This window comes from Hesperophylax consimilis, chromosome 6 (assembly GCF_061612785.1).
Source record: "Hesperophylax consimilis isolate HC1 chromosome 6, BYU_Hcon_1.0, whole genome shotgun sequence".
In the NCBI taxonomy this organism is placed as follows: Eukaryota; Metazoa; Arthropoda; class Insecta; order Trichoptera; family Limnephilidae; genus Hesperophylax; species Hesperophylax consimilis.
Genome location: NC_142841.1, coordinates 40,476,986 through 40,503,807, shown reverse-complemented (window position 1 = coordinate 40,503,807; position 26,822 = coordinate 40,476,986). Strand labels below are relative to the sequence as shown.

General features: G+C 32.8%; 2 protein-coding genes across 2 annotated transcripts in view; one reads left to right on the top strand and one right to left on the bottom strand.

The window, feature by feature from the left end:
* The window catches only part of LOC149423370 (uncharacterized), a 28,297-nt gene extending 24,939 nt beyond the window's left edge, over window positions 1-3,358 (bottom strand). The window contains exon 1 of the mRNA XM_089632684.1: window positions 3,304-3,358. Within this exon, the coding sequence (XP_089488810.1) occupies window positions 3,304-3,315 (12 nt within the window). The 5' untranslated portion in view covers window positions 3,316-3,358. The remainder of the gene's footprint in view (window positions 1-3,303) is intronic.
* Ance-3 (angiotensin-converting enzyme Ance-3) overlaps window positions 1-26,822 on the top strand; it is a 220,325-nt gene that overhangs the window by 117,143 nt on the left and 76,360 nt on the right. The gene's annotated exons all lie outside the window — the stretch shown is intronic.

Below are 26,822 nucleotides of genomic sequence, written 5' to 3'. Positions count from 1 at the left end.
AGCAGGTTGTTAACTAGTGGATAACAGTTGCGAAATTTTCTTAATCGGGCTTCTAAATTATCGTTTTTAGACGTAGATTTAATTATTATTTTTTTTATTAACACTTCGATTTATATACGAGTCAATTACCTAGTCAACAAGTTTATCGACTGAACTAGAAAATTTTAAATATTTATCATCTGATAATTTCTATTTTAACATGAATTTATGATTACAAAACCATTTAAAACTAAATTCAACTTATTTATTTTTGACCGGACCGGTTTCGCCCTGCCACAGACAACTTCAGGACAGTCCGGTCAACAAAATTCATATGTGGGGCAGATGCAGTCTGAGAATATGACGATAAAATTAATTGTAGAAGAAGTTGGTAACGTCCGAAGAAGCCATGGTATGATTAAATAGGGAGGGGTAGAGAAAAAGGTGAGGAAATGCCTAGCTTTTCCGATCTAGTCAATAAAAACCCTAGTTAAAGCTATTTCAAGCAAAGTTTCTATTCTGAATGGTGATTTTTGCGTGATTTTACAATTTGATTATCATCTTAATGCCTATACATTTTAGAATTTTTGTAAACGGAAGTGGTGCCCTCTATTATTTAAAAAAAAAGAAACGTTGAAGTTTTCAAACTGTAGCAGCGGGTTTTTATTCGCTAGTTATCAATGATTGTTAAAGCATCCGTTAAACTGTTATGGCTGTTTTGCGTGATAGCCAGTTATTTAACAAGTAAACAATAATCACCATTACGGTGTGATCTTCTCATAATTTGCTGAACGAAAACGAAATTTAACGCTCACTTACTTTCGTTCGCGGCTCGCTCCGCTCTACAAACAAACTGGGTTAAATCTCAGGTAACGGGTTAACCGGGTTTACCATTCCAAGCGGAATCCGCAACTATCATTTAACCGGAACGTCGATGAGAACGTTATAAGTGTTTGCTTCACGGGTCAGTTAAGTTTTTTCCCATTCTAAGTGGTTTATCTGATATTTTTTGCAGTTAGACTGCACGTTTATCGCACTACATCTAACGTTCAAATGAAGAAAGTGAAGAGGTCATTGTTATCATTTCTTGATTTGGAATTGTGCCAGTGATGTTAAATTATGTTTCACCAATGTGACATGCATACATTTCATATAGATGCTTAGAGATATTTGCCACAGATCCGTTTAGAATAACTGAAATCTATTTGCTTAGGAAAACGGCGCAAATCAACGAATTCACCTGACCTCCGGGAATGTATTTGGTTTACATCGATTGCGTTTAATTGAATAGTTAAAGTATGCATAATAACGAAACTAGAAATGATAAATGGATTTTTAATATTTTTTAAATGATCGACTGAAATGATTTAAAAAATATAACTCATTGATTTGCACTGGGTTATATTTTTAAAACGTGAACAAGTAAACTATTTACTAACGGGAAATCGAGACAGTTTCGATTTTATCAGTTTTAATTTTTTCTTGATTGCAGCTCTAATACGACAAAAAAGTTACAAAATTAAAAAAAAATAATAAATTTATGTAAAAACAAAAATTACTCGTGAAAAGTAAGATAAACATTTATTTTATGGAGCTTGTATTCTAGTGTAATTGAAGGTGTCATTTTCAGACAAGATACCATATTATAATAAATATAAGACAGAATATATAAATGTTATTGAAAAACAAGAATAATAACGAAGAGCGCAGAATTTTGACAAATTAATCAAATTTTAATGTCTTGTCCATTGAAGCATTTCAGTAATACGCGGAAGAGGCATTTAACTCTCGTCTTCCTTGTATTATTTAGTAGCAAAAACTAGTATTATATTTCTCCAATTGGATATTTTGAAATCGAAATCATTGTGCAATTCATGACAAATTGCACGGTATTGCATTAGCATCTGTAGCCATGTATTAACATGGCTACAGATGCGACTAACCATGTCATGTTAGTGAAACGGCTATTTTTAACGGGACCATTGATTCGAGAAATGACCAGGCAAAAAACCGTAAATTTTATCCTTTAAAATAAACACAAGATAGTATAATAACAGTTTTTACTTGCTAGTAGATAGGGGAACATACTATCATACAACAATACCTGTCAAAAACGATAAAGTAACATCTCTTAACAAATAATAAAGTAACTTATTTGATTGATTATTTCATTAGTATAGATATCAAAGTTGAAATAAGTACTCATAAAAAAATATTAATTCATTTAAAATATGAAACCATTATATTGTATCTTGGGCGGAAATATAATTTTCTTCTCAAAAGTTATATTATGAAAGTGCAATTATAAGTATTTCGACTGCATCTAAAACTAGATGAATAAAAAAATTAACATGTTCTCAATCGTTACGTAAAAAGAATCTGATATTGGTAACGTATTGCCAAACGTAAGTCAACTGTTAGATTTGTCGTCTAACCACTAAGAAATGACATATATCTTAGTTATTGGTCAAATATATTCAAGAAACAAAACGTGTTCGCAAACACACGCGAAAAAAATGCAATAATTTTGCGTTATATAACACTTTTATAATTATTGCGTGTTGTGATTTATCGATAGTACGAAATGTTCTAAATTTATTACGTAGTATATAGTATATTTTTGTTTCGCTAAACAAATACACAATAATTTACGATTCTATGCGGAAACCGTATTTTTGGTCGATTACTTATATTTACGCCGGGGATTTGTGCCCTTGACAATCGAGAGATTTTATTCAGACATAATTCGTTACGTTTCGGTAGTTAATGACCATAGAATTGATTAAATACTACGAAAAATAAGTCTTAAATTACTGAATCGAATCGGAAATATCCCGCAAAACTAAAGACTACGCAAAATACCGCATTCTTAAAAAGTTTACTTTTACGGTTTGTATTCAAAATGTCCTTTGTCTTTATAAATATATATTTTTTAAGAAACGTGTTTTGTTTAAATAATAAACAACACACGGTTCTGTGATGAAAGAGGTGTTTCATGCACTATAATAATGAGGTGCATTTTTGGTAAATGTTTGTTTATTTTTTAACACTGTAGAAATTATCGATGATTTTAAACACTTTTCGGATACGCAAAGGATAAATTGAACACACTTTGTATAAGTAATTAAGCCTTATTGAACACTTTTTAGATACGTAGATATTATTTGTTACAAATGACGCAAAACTGTTTGTTTCCGCGCTGTGATATTATGGAAAGTGGTTGTAAACTGTATCTTCCCCACGCGTTGATGTCTCCAGCAAACACTTTACGTTTCAATACAATTTGAGGCTTTTTGGGTCACTTAGATAAATGAGGTGTCTCACCGTCGCCTTCATCGTGTGCGAGAAGGTGCTTAGTAAGCGATGTCCAGGGAGTGAACTGGATACCATGAGGCTTGCGGGCCGTGCTTTTATACGGCGGACGGACATTCCGAGCGGCCGGGCGAGGCCACCCCTGGAGGGAGGTGCGCCGCGCGCCGTGGAGAGACGACGCCGACGCCGACGCGCGACGCCTTCTTACGTCACGAGGCGTCCATAGCTCGTAAGATACATGGCTCACGGTATATTCCGCACGTCGCACGTCGCACGTCGCATGGACTCTTTGTCAGAGCGGCTTCGACAATTATTGTTATACGTAGTCCAAGTATAAAGAATACTTATGTTGGAAAATAAATATGATCATTTCGGAATATTTAGAACATATTTTGCTGTCAAATTTATCGTTGGATACATATTTTATTGCATCTTGTGTATTCAATAACTTCTCTGTCAAAGTTATCCAAATTCTGAATTAATTCATTATGTAACTCAAAATTCAAATTATCATTTTTAAACAGCATATACTTTCTCATCATGATTTATTTAATTTAGAAATATTCATTTTACTGCAAAAAAAAGAACCGGTAATCATTTAGTTGTTAAAAAGGAATAAAGGTATTTTTTGGATTCGATGTTGAGCATTTGAGAAAAACAAAACCAGATAATTCTTATCATGCAACTTCAAGCGCTGATTTCTTTTACGTGTTTCGCTGTCAAATTTATCAGTTGATACATTTTTTATTGTATCTCGTGTGTCCATTAACTTCTTTGTCGAAGTGATCCAAATTATGTACCTGTTCATTATGTCACCCAACATTTAAATTAGTTGGTGTAATATGGTAAATATTTTTTTACCAATTACCCGAAATTTTTTGCTTATCGTCATCTCTTATCGTTAGTTGTTTAATCCCTACATCGAAATATAACACATGACTTATTATAACTACGAGTAATATGATTGGATACAGGAAGAAAAAACATGTTGTTAGTTTATTAAATTTTAACTGATCACAAAATATCTAATTTCCATATTAAGCTTTCCCAAAAGTACCCCACCTAAAAAATGTTAAAAATTTATACTCGTATTGTTAAATAAATTGTTTTAGCATAATATAGTCAGGATACCGCTAGGGTTTCGATGCGATTATGGATATTTCGATAATCAGGTGATTGCTCTAAACCACTGAGCTATTAAGGTAAACAACAAAACACCATAACAATAAAAATATTAATAAAAATTTAATTTAAACAAATTATAAAAATTTTTTTAAATATTGACTTTTTTAAATCTCAGTACATAACAGAGAAAAACTTTTTTACGTTTTTACAAAGATTTTTAATGAAAAATCTATTCATGTAAACTGTAACACTCAAGGGTGCATTTGTATATTGTATGTGAATGAACTTTGGTTAGTATATTATTTATGATTGTAATAAATGAATGTTAAGTAGAAAGGTTCAATTAATTAGTGGACATCGAACATTCGCCATTTAAATTCTTTATTATTGTTCATCATAACGTTTATATGCAAGGTGTGAATGGCAAATTGATTTTAACGTTAATTTTTTAACCAGTCGAAAGTAAAAGTGAAGATAACGGTTTATTGTTGATGGTCACATACATGGTTAAACCAGTTTTTGTTATTGTTTTTATTGTGTAAAAATGATTTAAAAAAATTAAAAAATATGATGATAGGTTTTATTTCTGCGTCCAGGTATTGAACTCGGAAACCTTCCACTAATAGTTCTGTTGTAAATAATGGCAATCTTAATATCATTTTAAGGGTTTCTTCTTAAATACTTATAAATTATGGTTGTCTATGTAAGGAAAGCTGTCCCTAAGGAACAAAAAATGATGGTTAAATACCAGATGAAGGTATTGGCAATTAAAATATGATATTTGACAAACTAAGTAACAGTCATGCCGTTTCCCTGCAGGAGTAGGCATAGGACAGATCGCCCAACAACTCGGTCTTGGCACACACTCTTTACGTGATTTACATTTATACATCGTATCATACATATTTTTCGATTATTCTGAATCTTGACATGACCCGCTTAAGTATTTGGTTCACTTGATCGTTCCATGTCTTCCTCGGGCGTCTCGGACCTCTTCTACCATTCTCCTTAATATGTTTTCTTCGATTGTTCGCTCTACATGCCCAAACCAACTATGAGTGCTTTTCTTAATTTTACTCACTACGCTTACATCAGCCTTGCATTCTTTGCGAAACTCCATATTTCATATGGTGACCGGATAAAATGATAATTCATATGGTGACCATCACAATGATAATTCATCACATGTTTAAAAAGTTATATAAAGTCATGGAAAGTGATGAAACAAAAACTTTACTAACTGGGTTAAGTAGGTTAGGTTAGGTTAGTTAAGTTAGGTTAGGTTAAAAAAAAAAATTTTCATCGTTTCTAATGACTTTATATCACTTTTCAAAAGTGTGTCGAATTGTCGCTGTGTTGAGTTATCATGGAACCAAAACTTTTTTAACTGGGTTAAGTAGGTTAGGTTAGGTTAGATTTTAAAAAAATTTCATCGTTTCTAATGACTTTATATCACTTTTTAAAAGTGTGTTGAATTGTCACTGTGTTGAGTTATCATGGAACCGTATTGATATATTCTTATTTCAATTTATATTTAAAATCCCCTAAAAACGGCTCCTCGGGGATCTCATATCGACATTACATATTTCTACATTTTCTTATGTTTGAAAAATTTGAAAATGTAGGTCTCTTTATTAAAAATGCGTAACTAACATGCAAAAACACGAAAAATAAAATCCTGACCTTTGCATACCACGGAATACCCAGAAAAATATATTTCTTGGCTCTGGACCCAGGGGACGATTGTCCAAAACCCATTATCCACGAACCCGTCAACTCATCTTCTTAACCTTCATCTTTTGTATATGTCGATGTGGATAATTCAAAAAGCTTAAATCAACATTATATTATCTCTGTTACCACAGATTAAGCAAAGATTAAATCTATCAATTTTTTGCTTGTCGACAACTTTTTACAGGTGCTACAAAAAGCAAAACTTGTCGCATAGTTCACGGATAAATTAATTTGAAAATGTTTGCATCTAGCCTACTGTTTTTTGCTGTTGTTTTAGAAAAATTTAACAGATTGTTTAAGAAAAATCACATAGTAATTCAATAAAACTAATATTTGAATAGTTAAGTGTCCTTTATTTAAGTTGATAATCTTGAACATATGTCACATCCGATTGTCGTTAAGATAAAATTATTTCTGACTGGTGTTACAACACGTATTTTATTATTAAATTAGTAAGTGTTTGATGTTCAGAACTTTAATTCATAATTTGAATAAAAATAATGTCACAGCAATGAGTTTGAAGCGTCAAAATTAGTCTTTATCAATCTGGATACCCTTGAAATAACATCTCACGCACTAAGAAAATCGACAAAATTTAACCATTAAATTTTTTTATAGGGACTGCTTTTCAAAATATCGCAGGAAATGCTTTAATGGTGAATAAACAACCACGTTTATCCGTCCAATCATTGCGACATCTAACCTTAATTAAAAATAGAAAATAGATCACAAGATAAAGCGACTAATTTACGACATGTAAGTTGGAAATAAAATTCGCAGAAAATTGCATTGTAAGCGTTGTCCTTCAACACTAAAAAAGTTATTTTTACACAATATAAAGGACAATGAAGTGACAAATATCTATGAGGAAGTATGGAATCGTTATAGATGACGTTGATTTCTTTGAATCTTTGGTAGCGAGTTTGATTCCTGTCGCTCCCCAATATAGTCGTCAAAAGGTACTAAGCCTGACGTCCCTCTGGTTGGGTATCGGTACCAAATCGACAAAATCCTGAGGAATGTCCCACAATTGCTGCGCTGAAAACCGTAGAGAACTTTACTTTTCTGCGACGGCTCTCTGGTTTTGTCTATTCGGTACTGAAACCAAGCTAGTGGGACGACGGGCTAAGTCAGTGACGATATCGGTTTCTATTCAAATCAACATGGAAGGCATTTCTTTTTTGAAGATGTGAGCTGCGTGCATTCCTCACAACCATAAATATTTCTTTAGCCGAGCAGTGTGGGAAAATAAAATCAGGTGTTTGACTTCGTTGACGTAGAGCGGGACAAATATATTATAGTAGTATAAAAACCCATGTATTAACTTAATCTCTATCTTTCATTCCTGCTCGCAACTAGATAGCCAGCATCCATAAGCTCTGTACTGATCTCTGGGTAAACAATAACCTAAAGTAATCTAAACACAGACTTTGACTTCGTTGGCGTAGAACGGGACAAATATATTATGATAGTATAAAAGCCCATGTATTAGCTTCAGCTCGCAACTAGATAGCAAGCATCTACAATCTCTGTACTGATCTCTGGTTCAGAGTATCATTATATTAACAATTCCGATATGCCAAATCAAATAACTATAGAAATACATTTAAAATAGTGACACCATGCATCTGTTGAAACTATGAAATTAATGAAAAAGGTTTTGCTAATTGAAAAAATGAGATGATGACTAGGTTGGAACGCTGCTGACATAGAAAGAGACAAATCAGCGTGATTCACCGATGTATGTTCTGGTTAGAATCGGGTTAAGAGTTATCCAACGGACAGTAAGTTAACACGCGTTACGTAAAGTAGAATATCTAACCTGTTAAACGGAGAAGAAATAAGTGGAGTGCTGTTGTCTGTTACAGTTTGGATAGGAGTATAGGAACGCTGTTTTAATCTCGTTTTCAATGTAGCTCTAATAGTGTACCCGGATGGGGTTAACCTAATAGATGCGATTTAATCTATTTATAAATGATTCATAAATGTATGTAGTTACTGTTAGTTAACCTTCAATAGGAAAGGCACAATAGTATTTTACAATATACTGACAATGTTCAAAATTTCTTAAAAACTTTTTTGAATGTCTATCGGTGAAGTGTCGTCATAATGTAACCACAATTATACGATGCATAACAAGGTCTTACATTTTTTTAACCAATTTCATAACTGTCTCACCTAATAAATAGGCAAAATAGTTCCCTTGACTATATTGATCCAATAGCATAATCAAGAGTTTTTTTCAAGTGTCCCATAAAAAATATAAATCCAGCGATTTAACAATAATCTGATGTGAAATTGTATAAAAATTATCCGTTTTTCTTTTTTTTTAGTATCAATAAATCACCAAATTGGCAAGTTTGATAGTTCTTCTGGATGTACTTATTCTCGTGTGGCGAAAAAGCTCGTTTGTGCAAAGTGTCTAGAAAAAAAAGTATTGTTTTTATTTTTATTTTATGTGAATACCGCACAATAGTCACAACTGTTTCCAACAGTCTGGAGCCGGTGATACTATGGCAACACAAAATGGGGTATTTTATGATGCTGAATAATGAAGCGGGGAGGGGAAGGATGTAAGAAAGAGGAAAGTGGGAGAGCACCTGCCTATTAAAATCTTGCCACCAAACACGGCTAAAGCCATTTCAAGCAACGTTTCGATTCTGCATGGTGGTCTTTCATACTGGACAGTGATACTGTCTCTTTCATTCTCGAATGTACCACAAATACACTAAACAATTTTTTTTAAATACATAAATTGTGGAATTAATAATAAAATTTTGAACCCGCGACATCCGTCATCCTAATCAGACGAGAGATCGTTTTACGCGTATTTGTTTAATAAGTAAAATTCATATTGTTTTCCGCATTGAAAAGTTAACCGAGATCGAGAGTGAACTATGCTTATTGCAGACCGCCTGCTGTCTGTGAGTCTATGTTCCGTACTCTGCAGACCGCGGGGTCATCACGACTGCCTCTGTGACCCACATCCACCATAGCAACGTTCCACAGCAGCCACCACCGTATTCAGTAACAAATACAACCTCTTCCTAATCACTTGCCGATGTACTCTTAATGACCCCACTTACTAGGTCGCCGCAAATCGTAGACTTTTTGGCATTCAATATTATTCAATCATTTCAGTACCTAGACAATGTTCCTACTCAGTCGGTCACCGTAAATCATAGACTTTTCGGCCTAATTCAATTCTATTCAATTCAGTACCCAGACTACAGTCTGTCAACAAATTTTATAAAATTTAACTTAAAATATTCTTTACTACGTAAACACCGAGTAATCTCCAAATTTAACATTAACTTTGAATGTATGTTTCAATATTTGCACCGAAGGCGAGCAGAAACTGTTGTCCATAATTAGTTTTAAGATGACCTATGAGATGTACACGATATACAGCGCTATTACAAACTTTTCATTACAAAACAAATGCAGCTTTTGACGGCCTCCGTAGTTGAGGGGTAAGGCTCTATACTAGCAAGCCAGAAGTCGAGAGTTCAAATCCCGTCGTGTGCAAATAAATTTTATTTGATTAATTTGTGTTATTTGACAATTTACTTATTCAAAATAATATATAGTACATTTGCGGGACGTTCCAGAGTGGAAGATACTCTCAGTATCGCCCTGGTGTAAGACCACCATTTCGAATTGAAACGTTACCTGAAATTGCTTTGGCCGTGTTTGGTGACCGGATCTGAATAACCAGGTACATCACTACCTTTCTCTTTCCCACCTCCTTCCACTCTCTACTACCTTCAGCTTCACAACATACCCCAATTGGGGATGCCAAAGTCTCACTGGCTCCAGAAGGTTGGAAGCAGTTGGAACTCTTTTGCGGTTAAATTTTTTTTTACAGTAAAAAGCTTCCGATTCGACCTCAATAAAAAAATTTCAAAACTCTTACATCGACATTCTTTTGGATTCACTGCCCATATTTAAAAGGAGCATCATGTCAATGATATAAATTGCTCAATGCGTATACATCTATATGTATGTGCGCACTCACACAACTATGTACGAAAACACGTCACCCGGTAATTACTAAATATACACACCACATTCAAGACAACACAAGGAAACATATCTTATGTATGTATATTGTATACCCACTAAGAAATATTAAAATCTGTAAATTGTTTCATTGCTGCAACTAATATACTATTTTTTATTTAATTTTTGGTAAATAAAGACTGATTTTAAAAATATATGTTTTTGGTAATATTTATTTATTTATTCACTTTCGGTAAATCGACAGTTTACATTTAATCAGTTTGTACATAAGTATTATATAGTAAAATAAAACCAATTATGGATTCCCTCCTTAAAACCAATATGTTTTATTTACGAATGTGACAAGTTTACAGGACGGGAAAAATGACTTACTGATTTTTCTTCAAGTTTTATTTTACTTATTTTTAAATGCTAGTTTAAATTAAAGCACGCTACTTCCTCATATTTATATAGTTTATTAAACTATCTTTTACAGTTGCTTTTCCTATGTTCGACATGAAAGATATTTGTGTTCGTCGACAGGTAGGTTATTCTCGTGCACGATAGTGATTTTTTTTAAATATATTATTTTTCCTTTTAACCATATTGGTGTTGCCGTTAAATATCATTTAAATGATGGCAACACCCTCTATTTTTGTGAAATAATTTGTGAAGGACTGTACATAGCGTGCCAATTTTATAATAATAGACAACTCTTTGCAATAAATTATTCTTCAATCCTTTTTCAAAAGCAAATATCTAGTTTTAATGCTCAGAACGGGACCTGAGTTATGACTAAAAAAATGATTGCGTTAGTATTAACTTTGAAGTGGATCTGGTTTTAAATATCATTTTCATTATAAAGTTCACAATTGAAAAAGTGGTCGCGAATCTTGAGGTTTTATTTTAGAGATGTGGTGATTCTATTTAATTTAATAAAAAAACATGCTAATGAATATAATGTGAAACAAAAAAATTGTGCCTCGAATAAATTACTGATGTTTTTTTTTACATTATCTCCACACAATAGGCCCTGGAGAAAAGATTTTTTTTCAGGGCTGTGTGGAATCTACTTTTGAGGAGAGAAAGGAGTGAACATGAGTTTTAAAAAGGCTTGAAAAATTTCTTAAAAGACCCATGTTGAAAAATGGAAGAACACCGATGTCTGCAAATTGTTCCACAACCAAGCTGTTGAACTCTAAAACGAGTCATAGAAGCGACCCGTTCTCATGCGACAAATTGTCAACAGTGTACATATGCAATCCGTTTGTAAAGATAGAGGAATCAAAAAGAGCGCCCGTTTCTTCATAGAGTGAATAATTTTTCAGGTATTTTGGGGCTACAGACTAGAGGTGGCTGCCAAATTCAACAGTGGGGCGCAATTGCGATTTGTAGAGAGTCAGCACTTGGGTACTACCTGCAGTATCTGTGTGCCCTGAGCATTTCGCCCAGCTTCTGAGAGGCCAACTTAACTCTGGCTTCGATGAAACCCTCGTGCCTGAGCTGGTCATTTAGAGATACAACAACTATATCAATGGAAGGCATGTTGGGAATTTTGCTTTATATAAGTTGATATTTCAAAGCTCTGTGTATGTATTGTCACGATAGAATTGGCCGAGCTTAAAATTGACCTAGAATTTATTAAAAATATATGCAACTTCATGACGCCAGAGCCCACCGTTCAAAAGTTTCTGGTGCTTCAAGCGAATTGATTTTCTACCGTTTAGTTATAATCAAAATAGTTATTGGTATGATATTATCAATTGAATCGAGTACAAATCAATTTAAGCCTTTATTTATGACTTGATCTGAAAGGTAACGCATCATGCATTACGTCATAGAACAATAAATGTTTGTTCCCTACACTTATAACTCGTGTTTGCTTATTCGGTCTTGTTCACAGATTCGTTATGGCAGTAAATGCCCGCATTTGAATAAATTAAACTGATTTTACATTATTATCGAACCGACCACGCTTTGCAGTTCATATACGTAATACCGTCGGACTTTAAGATAATATCGTGTTACTAATGCCGTAATATTTATCTATCCAAATAATCCATAGTTAATGTTTAACTATGCAGAGCAGAGGTTTCCAACCTTTTTAACTGCATCGATTACATTTCAAGTATATTTTTCTTCAACGTCCCCTCCCCTGCTTCCCCTTTTAAACAACATTAATCAATTAAAAAAATTAATCTTATCGCTTACAAAGAAAGTTTAAAAATGTGCAAGAACAAAATTTTTTCTAGCCCCGAGAGGAATACTAATAAATGCTGTTGATTTTTATCGTTCGAAAAGTCGGATTCCAAAGAAATAAATTGCTTCGACTTAACAAAAACAAATCTTAACAAAAAACGCGCCGAATTGTCTTTTTTCCATTAACTTCACACAGGAGGCCGTGAGGAAATTATTTTCCATGCAGTGTGGTGGGTGTTTTTGAGTGAAGGAAGGAGTGAACATGGGTCTTGAAGAGAATCATGTTGTAGGAGAGAGGAAACACAGAGGCTGGCAAATCATTTCACAGCCGAGCTGTTGAACTCAAGAACGAGTCGTAGAAGCGACCCATTTGCCACTTCACTTTATTTTTTTTATTTTTATTTTATTTTATTGATTTATTGTGAAAAACAGTATAATCCATTTACATTTCACAAATAACAGTTTATAAATTACAGTTTATAAATTAAGTAAGTAAATACATTTATTTGCATGGGTAAGTACATCAATACTATCTGATTAACCAGATTTGTTAAATAGTATGCTTATTGCCGTCTTAAATTCTCTTTGGTTCAAATTGAAAATGTCAATCACAGAAGAAATGTGATTTAACAAAGTAGTTATTCTCCCCAAAGGCATGATCATTGATAGGTTGGTCCTGCCCCTTGGAAAAATAAATAATCTGTGCTGTCTAGCTCTGATGAAATTATCAGGGACATAAAAAAAAATTCGTTCCAGAATATCTGGATTGCAAATGTGCCCATTTAGCAGCTTGTGCGCCACTAACACCATTGCAATATTTCTCCTAACGTCTAGACGTTCTATCCCCAGCATTCCGGCAAGAAAATCAGAGGGATACAATAAGGGGTAATATCCGAACTCTCGCATGTAGAGGTATCGCATAAACTTTTTTTGCACCTTTTCTACATCATTTGAGTAAAGGGCATCTTCGGGTCCCCATATTATCGATCCACTCTCAAGAATGCTGCGAACCAGAGTAAAATAAAGCATTTTTATGACTGCCGTATTCGTAAAATATTTCGAATTACATATAACAAAACCCAGCATTCGCATTGCAGAGTTACACACCGAATCGATATGAGTTCGAAAAGTCAGACGCGTGTCAAAAGTGATTCCTAAATCCTTCGTTATCGAAATATGTTTTAGAGAGAAACCAGAAATTTTATAGTTAAAATATAAAGTACGCTTTGCCCTTGTAATGCACATAATTGTACACTTACTACTGTTAAAATGAAGTTTATTTTGATGACTCCACTCTACTATACCGTCGATATCGATTTGTAGACGAATGGAGTCTTCATTTGTCGCTATACAGGTGTATAGTTTAATGTCATCCGCAAATAATAAAAATTTTACAAATCTTATAAACATCCCTATGTCATTAATAAACAATAAAAATAATAGTGGTCCTAAATTAGACCCTTGAGGGACCCCAGAATTTGTGGCGTAGAGTTTCGATGTGAACTGCCCGTAAACAACGTATTGTTTTCTGTTAGACAAATAATTATGAAAGAACAAAAGCAGCATGTATGAGAAGCCGAAGCTTTCAAGTTTATTCAGTAATATGAGGTGATCCACTTTGTCAAAAGCTTTCGCAAAATCATTATATGAGACATCTACTTGTTCGTTATTGTCCAATATATTTGAGACGTAATCCGTAAATACCATTAAATTGGTCGTTGTAGACCTGCCCTCTCTAAACCCATGCTGCTGGTTTATGAGAAATGGTTCTACTTTATAGGATATACGTTTTTGTATTACGAGTTCAAATAATTTGACCGGTGCCGAAAGAATTGCCACAGGTCTGTAATTAGATACACATGATTTATCGCCGTTTTTGTGTAAGGGCGTGACTTTTGAGATTTTCCAGCGGTCGGGGAACTTACCGGAGTTAAGTGAAATATTAAAGATATGTAAAAGCGGTACCATTAACGGATCTGCATATCCCTTCAGGACAATTGTGTTAATAAAATCTGGTCCAACAGATTTTTTTGGTTTTAGTTTTTTTTAGTTTTTATGTGACAAATGTCTACCGTGTACATGTTGGGTACGATTTTGACATGTTTCCCGACTACGCACCGTTGACTAAGGGATCAATAACGCTAGTTCCTAGGAGCATCTTCTATTGTAATACCGGTAGAATAAAGACAGCATACCATTCCCGATGCCTGCGCTCCGAGAATCTATCAAACGGGCCGCCCGTTTCTACACAGAGTCAATAGTATTTATAAACAAGTAAGTGCAAAAAATATGCCTATCGCACAAAATCATACTAAAATCGTCCCTTAAAGCACTTTTAACCGTTGATCGCTCCTCAAGCGGCTTAAATCGCCCACCGGTTGGCGATATTGCCCATGTTTGGTATCAGTGGTATAGATAATCTGCATGTAACTGTATCGTTTACAAATAAATCCAAATTAAAAGATTTCCCTGAACGTAAAAGTTGCGAGTTCGATTCTTAGCAAAAATAAAAATGCGTGCCTTAATTTTTCTCACGCACAGATTTCAAATAACTTCATTACGTTAGGTACAGCCGGTTTTGATACGGGGCGCTAAAGTGTCAATCGCGCCAGGCGCGGGTTGTCTTAGGGCCAGCCCTGGTTAGATACAGGGACAACCACTTTATCCTAGGTTCTAGGTTTCCTCTCATCTTGCATTGTTTCCACATAGTCAGCACGTTGCAGTCCTCAATAATTTTTTTAAGTTCATGGTTCAATCTTACTTATATATTCTTCTTGGTTTATTTTTCTTCGTGTGGTGAAAACGTGGAAGGACGTTGGTGGAAGTAATATTACTATACAGAAGTTATTCAGTCAGCCAATAGCATCGAGAGTCACTTCATTGGGCACAGATGTGCCTACGGTATACTGGTGAAGTATTATTCTACAATTTTTTATCTATTTAATGTTAATTTGAAAAGTAATTTTAAATTTTCACCATGATCAATAATTCGTTCAGTCAGCATACAAATATTCTCGACAGTCGAAGCTGTTAGTGAAATCATTGTTATCGATTAATCCGTACAACGAATTGCTTTACATCACGAATATCAAAAATTACGCTTTGGATAAATTGTAGCTTTCCTATCTTGAAAATCTTTAAAAAATCCAGATATTTAATTTTTATCTCCTTGTGGAATTTTAGAACCAAATAATTATATGGATAATTTGGCAAGAGTAAAAAGCTGGCGGTTACCATCGAATTTAGCAAAGGAATATGATTAATTTAATAGCAAAAGCTATGTATGGAGTTCGCTTGTTGTGTCTGGAAAAATTAAAATTTGTTCACAATAGAAAAACCGACATTCCAGACTAAATGGTAAAAACGAATTATCTCAGAAGCAGAGTGAACTCTTTCCCACAGTAGGCAACTATTTAGCAATATGATTTTCTTATACCACTTATAACTAGGTACCTACACCTGCATAACAATTGTTTTCTGCTTTTGAGACTTTACCGTTGTGATTTATTATAATGCTAAGCGCAACAGATTTTTCCAAAATAAAAAAGATAATCACCACCATTTTTAAAGCCAATGGGCCATAAAATGATTTTCTACTTTTCTTTTTACTGAAAAGAATAGGTTTGTGGAAATGCAGAGAATTCTTACTTCAGGGTGAAAGTTGGGAATTACTTATCTGACTTTTCAGATCTTGATAAACTGCTGAAGCTTCTTACACTCTGGAAGAAACTACAGAATTGCATAAATTGTCCGAATTTAGGTGTGAAATTTTTATTTTATTTAGGTATTGTGTGCCTTCAAGTTTTGAACCCTAGATCACAAAATTAATACTATAAAGTTTGTATATGTAATGTACACGTTTCAATTCATCACGAAATGGTGGTTTTAATAATAGATAACAATCCCAAATCAGCAAATTCTTTAAAACAAAAACCAATTAATATTGTTTGCATGTAGTTTTAATTTATATTTGCATAAAGTGGTCATCGGATAACTCATCAAAAGGACAATTCCACAAACATTTAAAAAGCTAAATAAAGTCATGAAAAGTGATGAAACAAAACCTGATTAAATAAATTAGGTTTATATGTTAGTTTTGATGACTGTTTATCAATTTTAAAGGTGTATTAAATTGTCATTGTTTTGAGTTTTCGCTGTGATTTTCACCACAATTAATAAATGTTGAAGGTCATTAATTTACACATGGTAATCTAAGCAATATATCTAATTAACTTTAAACAAAACATACTTAGTATTAAAATTTACAAGAGCATCGTTACCTGTGTTTTAGCGTCGAGAAACAATCTACGTTTTCAATTAATATTAATAGCGTGTAAGATTAATTTGACTTCAGGATATGCTCCCAGCTACCGTTCATACACAGTAATAGTTTTTACTGGGATATATCCAATTAAAGTGGTTTATGATTGATGGTTTTCTTTATAGCAGTCTCATTATGGTGTTGATATATAATAGCACTTGCTGTCTCTAACGCACAAGGTTTTGCTTTACTGTTCTCTTTTGGTTTCATAAACCTAGAAGAGGTGAGTTTGACTTAAGTTTTAACGTCATGATATCCAATGATTGTTTGATGTATGAAGGATGAAAATACACGTAATTTTGTATTTCATAAAAATAATTATCATCTAAAAACCTATTAAAATCTTACTTTTAAAAAAGAATCAAAGTTCAACAGGGAGTCCTTCAAAAACCAAGGAAAATTAAAGAATTTCCTCATAAAAGTCAAATCATAACATTAAAAAACTACTCGTATGTTTATGTTTCCACTTGAAACTAAATTAATTTGAATTGAATTTAACGCAAGGTCACGTAGAAAACCTTGGTGAATCGTACGATATTCGATTAGTTCTCATAATATTCTGTCGGTACCTAATGTCTAATGGGAGGTGGATACTCCATACCAAAAAAATTGCCAACTATGTTTACATATTTTTGCAAAAATCTGCTGTTGAAGCAACGGCTGAATTCGTCACCAAAACTATTTCAATTATGAATGTGACATGTTTCGCAAAATAGCTAACTTGTAATAATTGCCTCACTTACCGGAATTGGTCCACATACACACTTTAGTTACTAATTAAGCTCTGTTGCTCTGATTTTTATCGAACTTCTGACTCAGTTGATTTCCAGACAGCTTTTCAATACTAATAAAAATTTAATAACAATGGAAAAAATTAGACGAAAATTTACTGCTTAATAAGCAGTTTCTGATACCTGCTAAATAATTGTCTACAAACCAAGACTAGTTTTTCTTAGACCAATTACGCGATTTATGTTTTAGTTGTATTCATCATTTCCAACTACATAGGTTGAACAACCATTAACAATCTAACCCTTGTAACCATCTGGAAATATAAATTTACTACGCTTACATTACTGTCAATGAGTATTTCTTTTTTTATTGAAGCAAGTATTATTTTGTCAACACTTATCACTGCTTGCCTTTCCATGCTTTATGACTAAAGCACATTGTGACTTCTTCCCTTTCCGTAGTTGGTAACAGGCGTTATTAACGTATATAATATGTTAGGGTTCCTGTCTCTTTTTCTGGGTATAGACCGCAGTGTACTACAGTGATCGGTATGTATTATTTTCTCTCTTGTAAGGTGTTGTAAAATCCGATCGATTTCCACAAGATAAGTTTACGTTCACATCTCATACTTAGGTTTAATCTCTGACCAGCATCACGCTGAGTAGTCGACGTGCTCTCCGGTACTGCAACTATTTCTGAACCGTATCTCGTGTGACGAAGGCCACCGGATGCCACCAAGTAGTATTTTCATTGTGGCAGAGGATGGAGAATGTCTATAACCGGTAGAGTTATTTCTCAACACCGCCACTATAGCGCAAACCTGCATAAACATACTACATAGGTTAATTACACAATGCGAGGCATAAAGCCCAATTATTATTGACAAAGAAAGGATATGTCAAACACTCGATATGATTATGTTTCCTCGTTAGTTAAAAGCAAGTGACTATAATAAGCAGCTCTTGAAATACAAATCAAAGGCAATGAAACTTAATATTTTTTTATTGGCTTTAATCAGCTTCGAGACTTTGCATTACAAAACCAAAGAGTTTTCAATAAATGATGTTATATATTTCACACAATGTGCTTCTAAAATAATTCCATCGTTATCATTACGATTGCTAATAGACCAATAAATAATATAATGATATTTTCCCAGCAGATCAAATGTGTTTAATAATAGTTGGTTATTATCATTTGATTGTGTTTAAGCAGTGGTTTGATGAGAGAGTGCGAGGTACAATGGTTCAATTACCTAATATGATATTAACCTAGTTATTCTAGAAATACTTAAAAGGATACTTGCATGGAGGAAAACGTAAATAATTTGAATGGTTATATAAATCTACGAGACAAACGTTAATTTAATGCTATTAAAATGGATTACTTCACATGCATAAACTTAACTCAACCCGTCATCATGGTGTGTTACAAATTGACTACTAAAATTATAAAATATGAATACTTATAATAAAGGAGACCATTATTTGGTATTAGTGACAAATTCTTTGTTCTCTTTTGGTTCTACTTCTAGACAGAAAATCAATTCAAAGTATTTTTCCTATCAAGGGTATTTATGTATACGTGATAGTTATTAAAACTTGAAAGTCATGAGTACCGCCGCCCCTAGAACCATTTATGGATAACCAATATCTCTGCACCCCAATCGGTTCACCACGTTTGGTGACTTAGCAAGGATTCCCGGGTTCATGGGGCAAGGTTTGCCTAGTTCTTGGTGGCGAACACGTCTGCCCACCACTCCGTGGCGGGCCGGATCGGGAGACAGTAATTGAGGGAAACCCTTTGACCTTTCCAACAGGACTCATCGCGCATCGTCTTGCACCGCAGTGGGAGGGATGGATCCATACGTCCGTCACTCCTGGACACAGAAACCTACCCACCCCTTATACGTTTTCCTTCCCATAACTTCCTCTCCTTTCTTTCCATAAAAATACCCTCCACACAACATCCCCAAAGATGACCCTGGGGGCTTTGAGAGTTTTTTTCTTTGGGCCTTCAGTGTGGAGGTAATGTAAATAAAAAAAATTTTCACCGAACTTAAAATGAAAAAAGGGCAAAAAGGTATTGAAGGATGAACTATTACCTATGACTACCATTCTTAATACTCATTTTTATGAAACAACACTTTGATTCAACTTAACTAACCCTCACGCTGTTTCATGCAGGGGTAGGCAGAGTGGACGGATCGCATTGATTATACTTATTTTAAAATATATAATAAACCACTATTTCACTTGTCCGATATGGGAAATAATGCATAGCTATTTCGTTAAAATCAAAATTAACATTCTACTTTTTTAATATGGCGACCATATATCATGTTGATAAAATATAAGCGATAATTAATAATTACATTTTTTATTAATAATATGTTTTTTAAATATTTCTTTTATCGTTTTCAACTAAGCCCTAACTAAGAAATGACGAACCTATTTTGTTAAATAGGTTATTAGTTTCTTAGTTTGGATTTCTTAAAATAAACATTGCTTTTGTTTATAAGTATTATGTGTAAAATCTTACAAAGCTTAAGTAATTATTGATGACACGATTTATTTGTATTTATTATGGTGTGAGATATGTTTTATTACGCCCGATGAATGCCTCCAAAGAGGCTGTATCAATTAAGATTAATTTATTGAGCATGTAGTATTTTTTAAATTGTTGTCAAATTCCTCACGTTACTTTTTCTATGAAATTGAAGTTACCTTAATACTGTTTGTTTGTAGTTTTTTTTTTTAAATTTCTACCATCAGCAATTAGTACCAAGATCCATTGAACAATATTAGACAAAAATTTTAATATTCATAAGGTTTCCGTCACTGAGATGCCACAATAGATTTCTGTGGATTTATTCTAAACACCCAATTAAGAAACTAAAACCATGATAAAACTTGCGAAATAGTAGGTTTTTTTTCTACTGTGCGTAATTTGTTTAGCGGTTTTATCAGATTATTACAAACGTGAGCCAAGTCGTTCCATCACCATCCTTACATTATTCGTTAACGTATCGCCCAAAAACATCTCAATTACAGAAGCATCCCAACCTTTGTACAAAGTTATACAAAAAGATTAGTCGTTGAGTTAACGCCAATACCGGATATGGTGCGACCTTCTGAACACGTTGCCCAATGGCTAATAACACCATGCTGCTGGCGTACCACTGTACTGTATTTCCACCAACTATTCTTATGTGTTTTCTACTACTACAGTGGTGAAACAAATTCTTTTTTTAAGTATTAATTTCATCATTCATTGTGATTGAACAGTGTGGATTAAATTGCAAATCATGAAATTATCGTAATCCTTTAATAATCGGAAATGCTGAAAAGTGTTTGAAACCAAATTCGTTTTTTAACTAAACAATAATTACATTTAAAAAAGTGATAAAATATTTAATTGTCTTCCCAAAGAAGCAAAAAAAATGTATTTAATATTCCTGAAAATAGATAACTTATTTTTTAAAAACTAAACATCCGTAAAATCTTTTTTTGTTATTTGTTTTTGGGGTGTTATGCCGTGTTTCGCCAACTCCTTCTTTAACCAACGTTTCGGACAGCATTTCAGTGTCCATCATCAATGCAATGCTGTCCGAAACGTTGGCTAAAGGAGTTAGCGAAACTCGGCATAACACCCCAAAAACAAATAACAAAAATACTTTTGGCCTTGAAAATCTTAAATCATATCCGTAAAATCGTCAACAAAAAGAAGTAACTTCATTTCAAACTATTTTTAGATTTTTTAATATGAAATTTTGATTATTAAGTTAGTTAGTTTTAGTTATTGTTAAGTTATAATATCAAAATTTTAAAATAAAAATATTGAAACAATGTATCTTTGACTAATTTTCTCACTCTATTAAAAAGGATTTTTATTAATGTTTTTTTCCAAAGGGGTATTGCAATGATTTTGATTTGCTAATGTATTTCGTGATTTATTAACACCTAGGAACATCCTAATCTTGTCATCACGTGTTACATGTTTAATGGTCATTTGTATTAGAATAACATATCGTTATTAGCAGAGACGGTGGGGCTAAGCTTAATAGTACTTGATATCCGGTACCTGACGGCTACATCAAAACTAAACGCCAAAAACCACATTAATTCAACTTATTATTATGCCGAAATATTGACCCTATGAGCATTGACGTGCGCAAAACGACATCATTTCTAAATTTATAAACACCACTTCACCACATTCCACACGAGAAGATGGACACTATAACGCTGCCCGCAACGTTGACTAAACTAGGAGAAAGCGCAAAACGGTAAAACCCAAAAATTTATCATGATAATATCACAATAGTTTTTCTTCTGCCATACAATCCCATAATACGATTTTTTTGTAATAATTTTGATTCAGAATAAGTCGTTAGTAATATAATTATGTCGTTTCTGTAAAATAAATAAATTGTCATTAAGTAAGAAAAAACACCGTCATGCTATTGAATATTTATTATTTATCTGAAAAGCAATAAAAAATCTTAGCATTTAAAAGCCACCGCGATCATCAATAATCATTGTAAAAAAGGTCACGTCACCGAAGGATTATTACCAAATATTTAACAAATAGATCAATAATAAATTAAGTTTTCGCAAGGTCTGTGAAGTAGCCTGCTCATTAATTTATACAATTTGTCTAAAATATGATTCAAAGTTTTAAAATTATTAGTTATTTTATGTATATGTATTTTCGGCACGTTCCAGAGTGGAAGATACTCTCAGTATTGCCCTGATAAAAGACCAACATTTAGAATTATTGAAATGTTTCTTGAAATGGCTTCAGCTGTGTTTGGTGATTAGAACAGAATCACAAGGTACAACCCAACTTCATATTCCACTCGTCTCTTTCCCATCCCCACTAACTTCAGCCTCACGAAATACCCCAAATGGGAATGCCATAGTCCCACTAGCTACAGAAGTTTGGAACATTTAGGACTCCACGTATAAAATATAAGTGTGTACAAATAAATTCTATATTTTTTGATCTTTGAATATTTATTATTTTAATATTTGATGGTTATATTGTTCTATCGAATACCTTACAAAGTTAGTATTATTAATTTTCTAATAATACACATTTATACATAATATTAAAAAATAAATAGTTTACAAAACCCGTCAATTTATGATATTACTTTTAGATTCAACTATTAAAAACTTGCAAATTTTTACGTGGTGTAAACAGCAAATGTACAATTTTTTCAAAGATGGTTTTCACCAAATAAATCTAAACTTCTAAAAAAATTAAGGTAGGTATCTACCTATTCAGATTCATCTCGTAATTAATCGAACATTGTTACCATGTTGTCTTCAAAATTCATTTTTTGTTTTTTTTCTACTCTTCTAGATTAACAAATATATCATGTTTCTTTTTCCTTGAAAACAGTCGTATTTTGTATTTGTCTGATTTAATCTGATTCAACCAGCTTTATTGACCTTTTACGGAATAGCTTTATCGCTACCACATACACAGAGCCATTCAACTATATTACAGTACTATCCCATAACCTGCAGTTGGCTGGCTAATATGCACCTGATATGTAATAACCGATTTCAATAACACACGCCCTAAGGCAAACGTAAGGATTTTCAATATCAACAGCTAACGTGAATCATATAAATTACTTTTATACTCTTATCTCCTTTGAGTCAGTACTATCAACAGAAATTTATTAAATAATTAACTTTTAGAGATAATGTTTTTGGTGACCAGATATGAATAGCCAAGTACTTTCAAAAGTTATTCTTCCCTGGTTCTTTCTTTTTCCCACTTCATTGCCCCAAACTCTCGCATTGGGACTCGTGCGCAATTTAAATATATATTTCATCCTCTTCCAGGATAGGTGCATTGTTACAGTATTTTATTTTACAATGTTGAAGACAATTTTCTTCGGTTAATTTTCCTATATTGGTTATTTATTTATTTATTTATTTATTTATTTATTTACGGAAATAGTCCATTAACAACATATTAATTACACGAATAAGTTTTATAAACAGAGATGACAGTGAAAGGAGAGCATATATAAATGAGGAGCGAAGACAATAACAATGACAATAATAATATAAAAGTAAGAATGGGAGATAATAATAAGTCAAAGCATGAAGATGGTTCAAAGATATTAAAGATATTATATTAGATATTATATAAGATATTCATTATCTAGGAAAGACTTCATTAGCAATTAAAAAATATATATTTTAAAAATTTCGGTGACGTTTTATGAGAAATTAAACGGTAAACTACATAAATATAATATTCTAATTCAATAAATCATACGATAATATTCGCTAGTAAGTTGTTAATCAAGATGATTAAAGACTCCAGGCTAATATTCGTATTTTGACATCTCTAGGTCATTTTTGCGTAAGTGAATATCTACTGGACTTTAGCAAAAAATCTACATAATGATACACCGTGATTAATTGGCCATAGATTTGTATGAGTAACATTGCTAAGTATTACATTACATTTTATAAAAAAGAAAAAAAGCATTGGTAAAATAATTACTCACATTTTTAATCTGACATAATTAAAGAGAAAGAACATGCGAAACTTAATATTACGAAGTTATTTTTAATTGATTTTGATGCTTAATAAATGATTTTGTTTATTTATTGCTATTTAGAAGGAGAATTTATAATTGCGAAGCCTTCTTCAAAAACGTTATATTCCTGGTTGGATTTTTATTTACTGTAAAAGGAGAAACAAAATTATCTGGAGTAGTATTATCTCTCAAATGGTGAGCTTTGGTGATATTAATTATGTACATCTTTGCACATCATCAACATTAAGTTCGAAGACTTAAATAATAATAATAGTAATAATATTTGAATGATTTATATAGCGCCATTTTTGTGCAAAATCACCTTAAGGACGCTGTACAAATATATAATACACTTCTACAACTATATATGGAGATAATATTCAGTACCATACTTACCTGGTAGGTCACTTGAGATTAACATTTAATTAACATTAACTAATTGTTTATTAGCAAAATTTAGATATAGGATTTAGGAAGTAATTGAAAAATTGGATATAATTGGACTTTCTCTCAGGAATGGTATATTTATGACTCGTTTCATATGATGCTTTAAAATGACAATTGAATTGAAAAGGATTTTATGGCGTTATCAACTTTAATTTTTACTGCCTGTTTTATTATAGTTAAAAAAAGTTTACCTCAAAATTGTAAAAAGAAAAAAAGACTCAGGCGAAGTCGGGTGGTAAAACCAATAATAAATTTAGAGCATTACACGGAGAAAATTGAGTACTTCTGATTTATTAAAATCCTGTTTAATACGGGATTGCAAGCCGTTTCCTAATCAACTTTTAGTACATTCATAATACCTACATCGAAACACGTTTTCATCCACCAGCGTTTGTCCTGATAATATACAATGACGAAATGCCTAAAATATTAAAATTTTCACGAACACGTATTCTGACGTCGCGATAACTCATTTGTGTTTTTCTGAAAGTTTATCAGGAAACCTGTCAATTCATTTGTTAAAAGCCTGCAATCCCGTTCTCAACCGTATAACAGATAATTTGAAGAGATTTTTAGTAAATTAGTAATATTTGAGTTTGTTTGCTCCGGGTAACGTTGTATTTTATGGTGCTTATATTATGTAATTATAATCCTTCCTATGATATTATAACCTCCCCGGCCTCAAGACCATTTTTGTAGGTCCTTCCTATGGTATAATAACCTCCTCGGCCTCAAGACCATTTTATAGGTCTTTCCTATGATATAATAACCTCCCCGGCATCAATACCATTTTTATAGGTCCTTCCTATGATATAATAACCTCCCCGGCCTCAAGACCATTTTTATAGGTCCTTCCTATGGTATAATAACCTCCCCGGCCTCAAGACTATTTTTATAGGTCCTTCCTATGATATAATAACCTCCCCGGCCTCAAGACCATTTTTATAGGTCCTTCCTATGGTATAATAACCTCCCCGGCCTCAATACCATTTTTATAGGTCCTTCCTATGGTATAATAACCTCCCCGGCCTCAATACCATTTTTATAGTTCCTTCTTATAGTATTATAACCTCCCCGGCCTCAAGACCATTTTTATAGGTCCTTCCTATGGTATAATAACCTCCCCGGCCTCAATACCATTTTTATAGGTCCTTCCTATGGTATAATAACCTCCCCGGCCTCAATACCATTTTTATAGTTCCTTCTTATAGTATTATAACCTCCCCGGCCTCAAGACCATTTTTATAGTTCCTTCTTATAGTATTATAACCTCCTCGGTCTCAAGACCATTTTTTTGTTCCTTCCTATAAGATCATGTTTCTTACTTGTCAACTTTTTTAGAGTCTCTAACATAATATTTAGAACATTTTTTTTAATTATTTTTAAAATCACTTGGGTTGAAATACCACTAATTGTTGGTATATAAATTTAATGCGATATTTCTCTCGTACGCTTTTTAAATTGATAAAATTATTATTTCATAATCAATATCGTAATTTCAACAAGGAGCTTAATAAAAATAACGGCAATCAAGCGTAACAAAGCATTGTCTTTAATGAATGCTAATCTATGAGGCAACACAAATTTCATTATTCGTATACATACTTGTGAGTAATTTCTTTAGTACTAATAAATATTGTTTCTAACAACAGCTAATGTAAAATGTAAGGCATCAAACCTAGCGATCAATATCAAAGAACTTTGAGTGGTTGCGTAAACAAATGGAAATGCAAAACCCGAATATATTTATTTATTTTACTATGCGAATGATTCATAAATGATCCATTTACAGTGTGCACAAAATTTCTTATTTTAAAATTAGTTTTAACATTTTGGAAGTCAAATGGAAAAAACTTACTGATATGAAATATTGTTAATTTATTATTAAATCTGATCAAATTATTAGTTTTCCGGGTAAGAACGGGACTGGAGGCCTATAACGAATGAGTTGAAACATTTCATAACAAAATAACATTACAGCACGAATATTTTCTCGTTACATATGCGGTTACATTTTTCAGACAAATCATGCACTTTATATGTGTAAATGCTAAATCACTATTTTCGAGTAATCTTTATTTGGAATTGGTTTACATTATGAATACCAAAAATATGCTTTAGACAAAATGAAATCCATCGTTTCCTTGAGTAGAATTAAAATAGAATTATTAATTACTCAATAAAAATATAAATGTTCACAACTAAAAAAAGTATTTTGTCAATAGATATTTATGAACGCATAAAAGAAACAACTTTAAAAAAGTACAATATTATGGCTAAGATTGTCTGTGATAGTTTCGCTTGATTATTGTTTTTTCTTTCTTATAAAATCGTTCTAAAATAAAAACAACGACCACTTAAGCGCTTGAAATCGAGCGTTTCTGGACTCCGTTTGCCAAG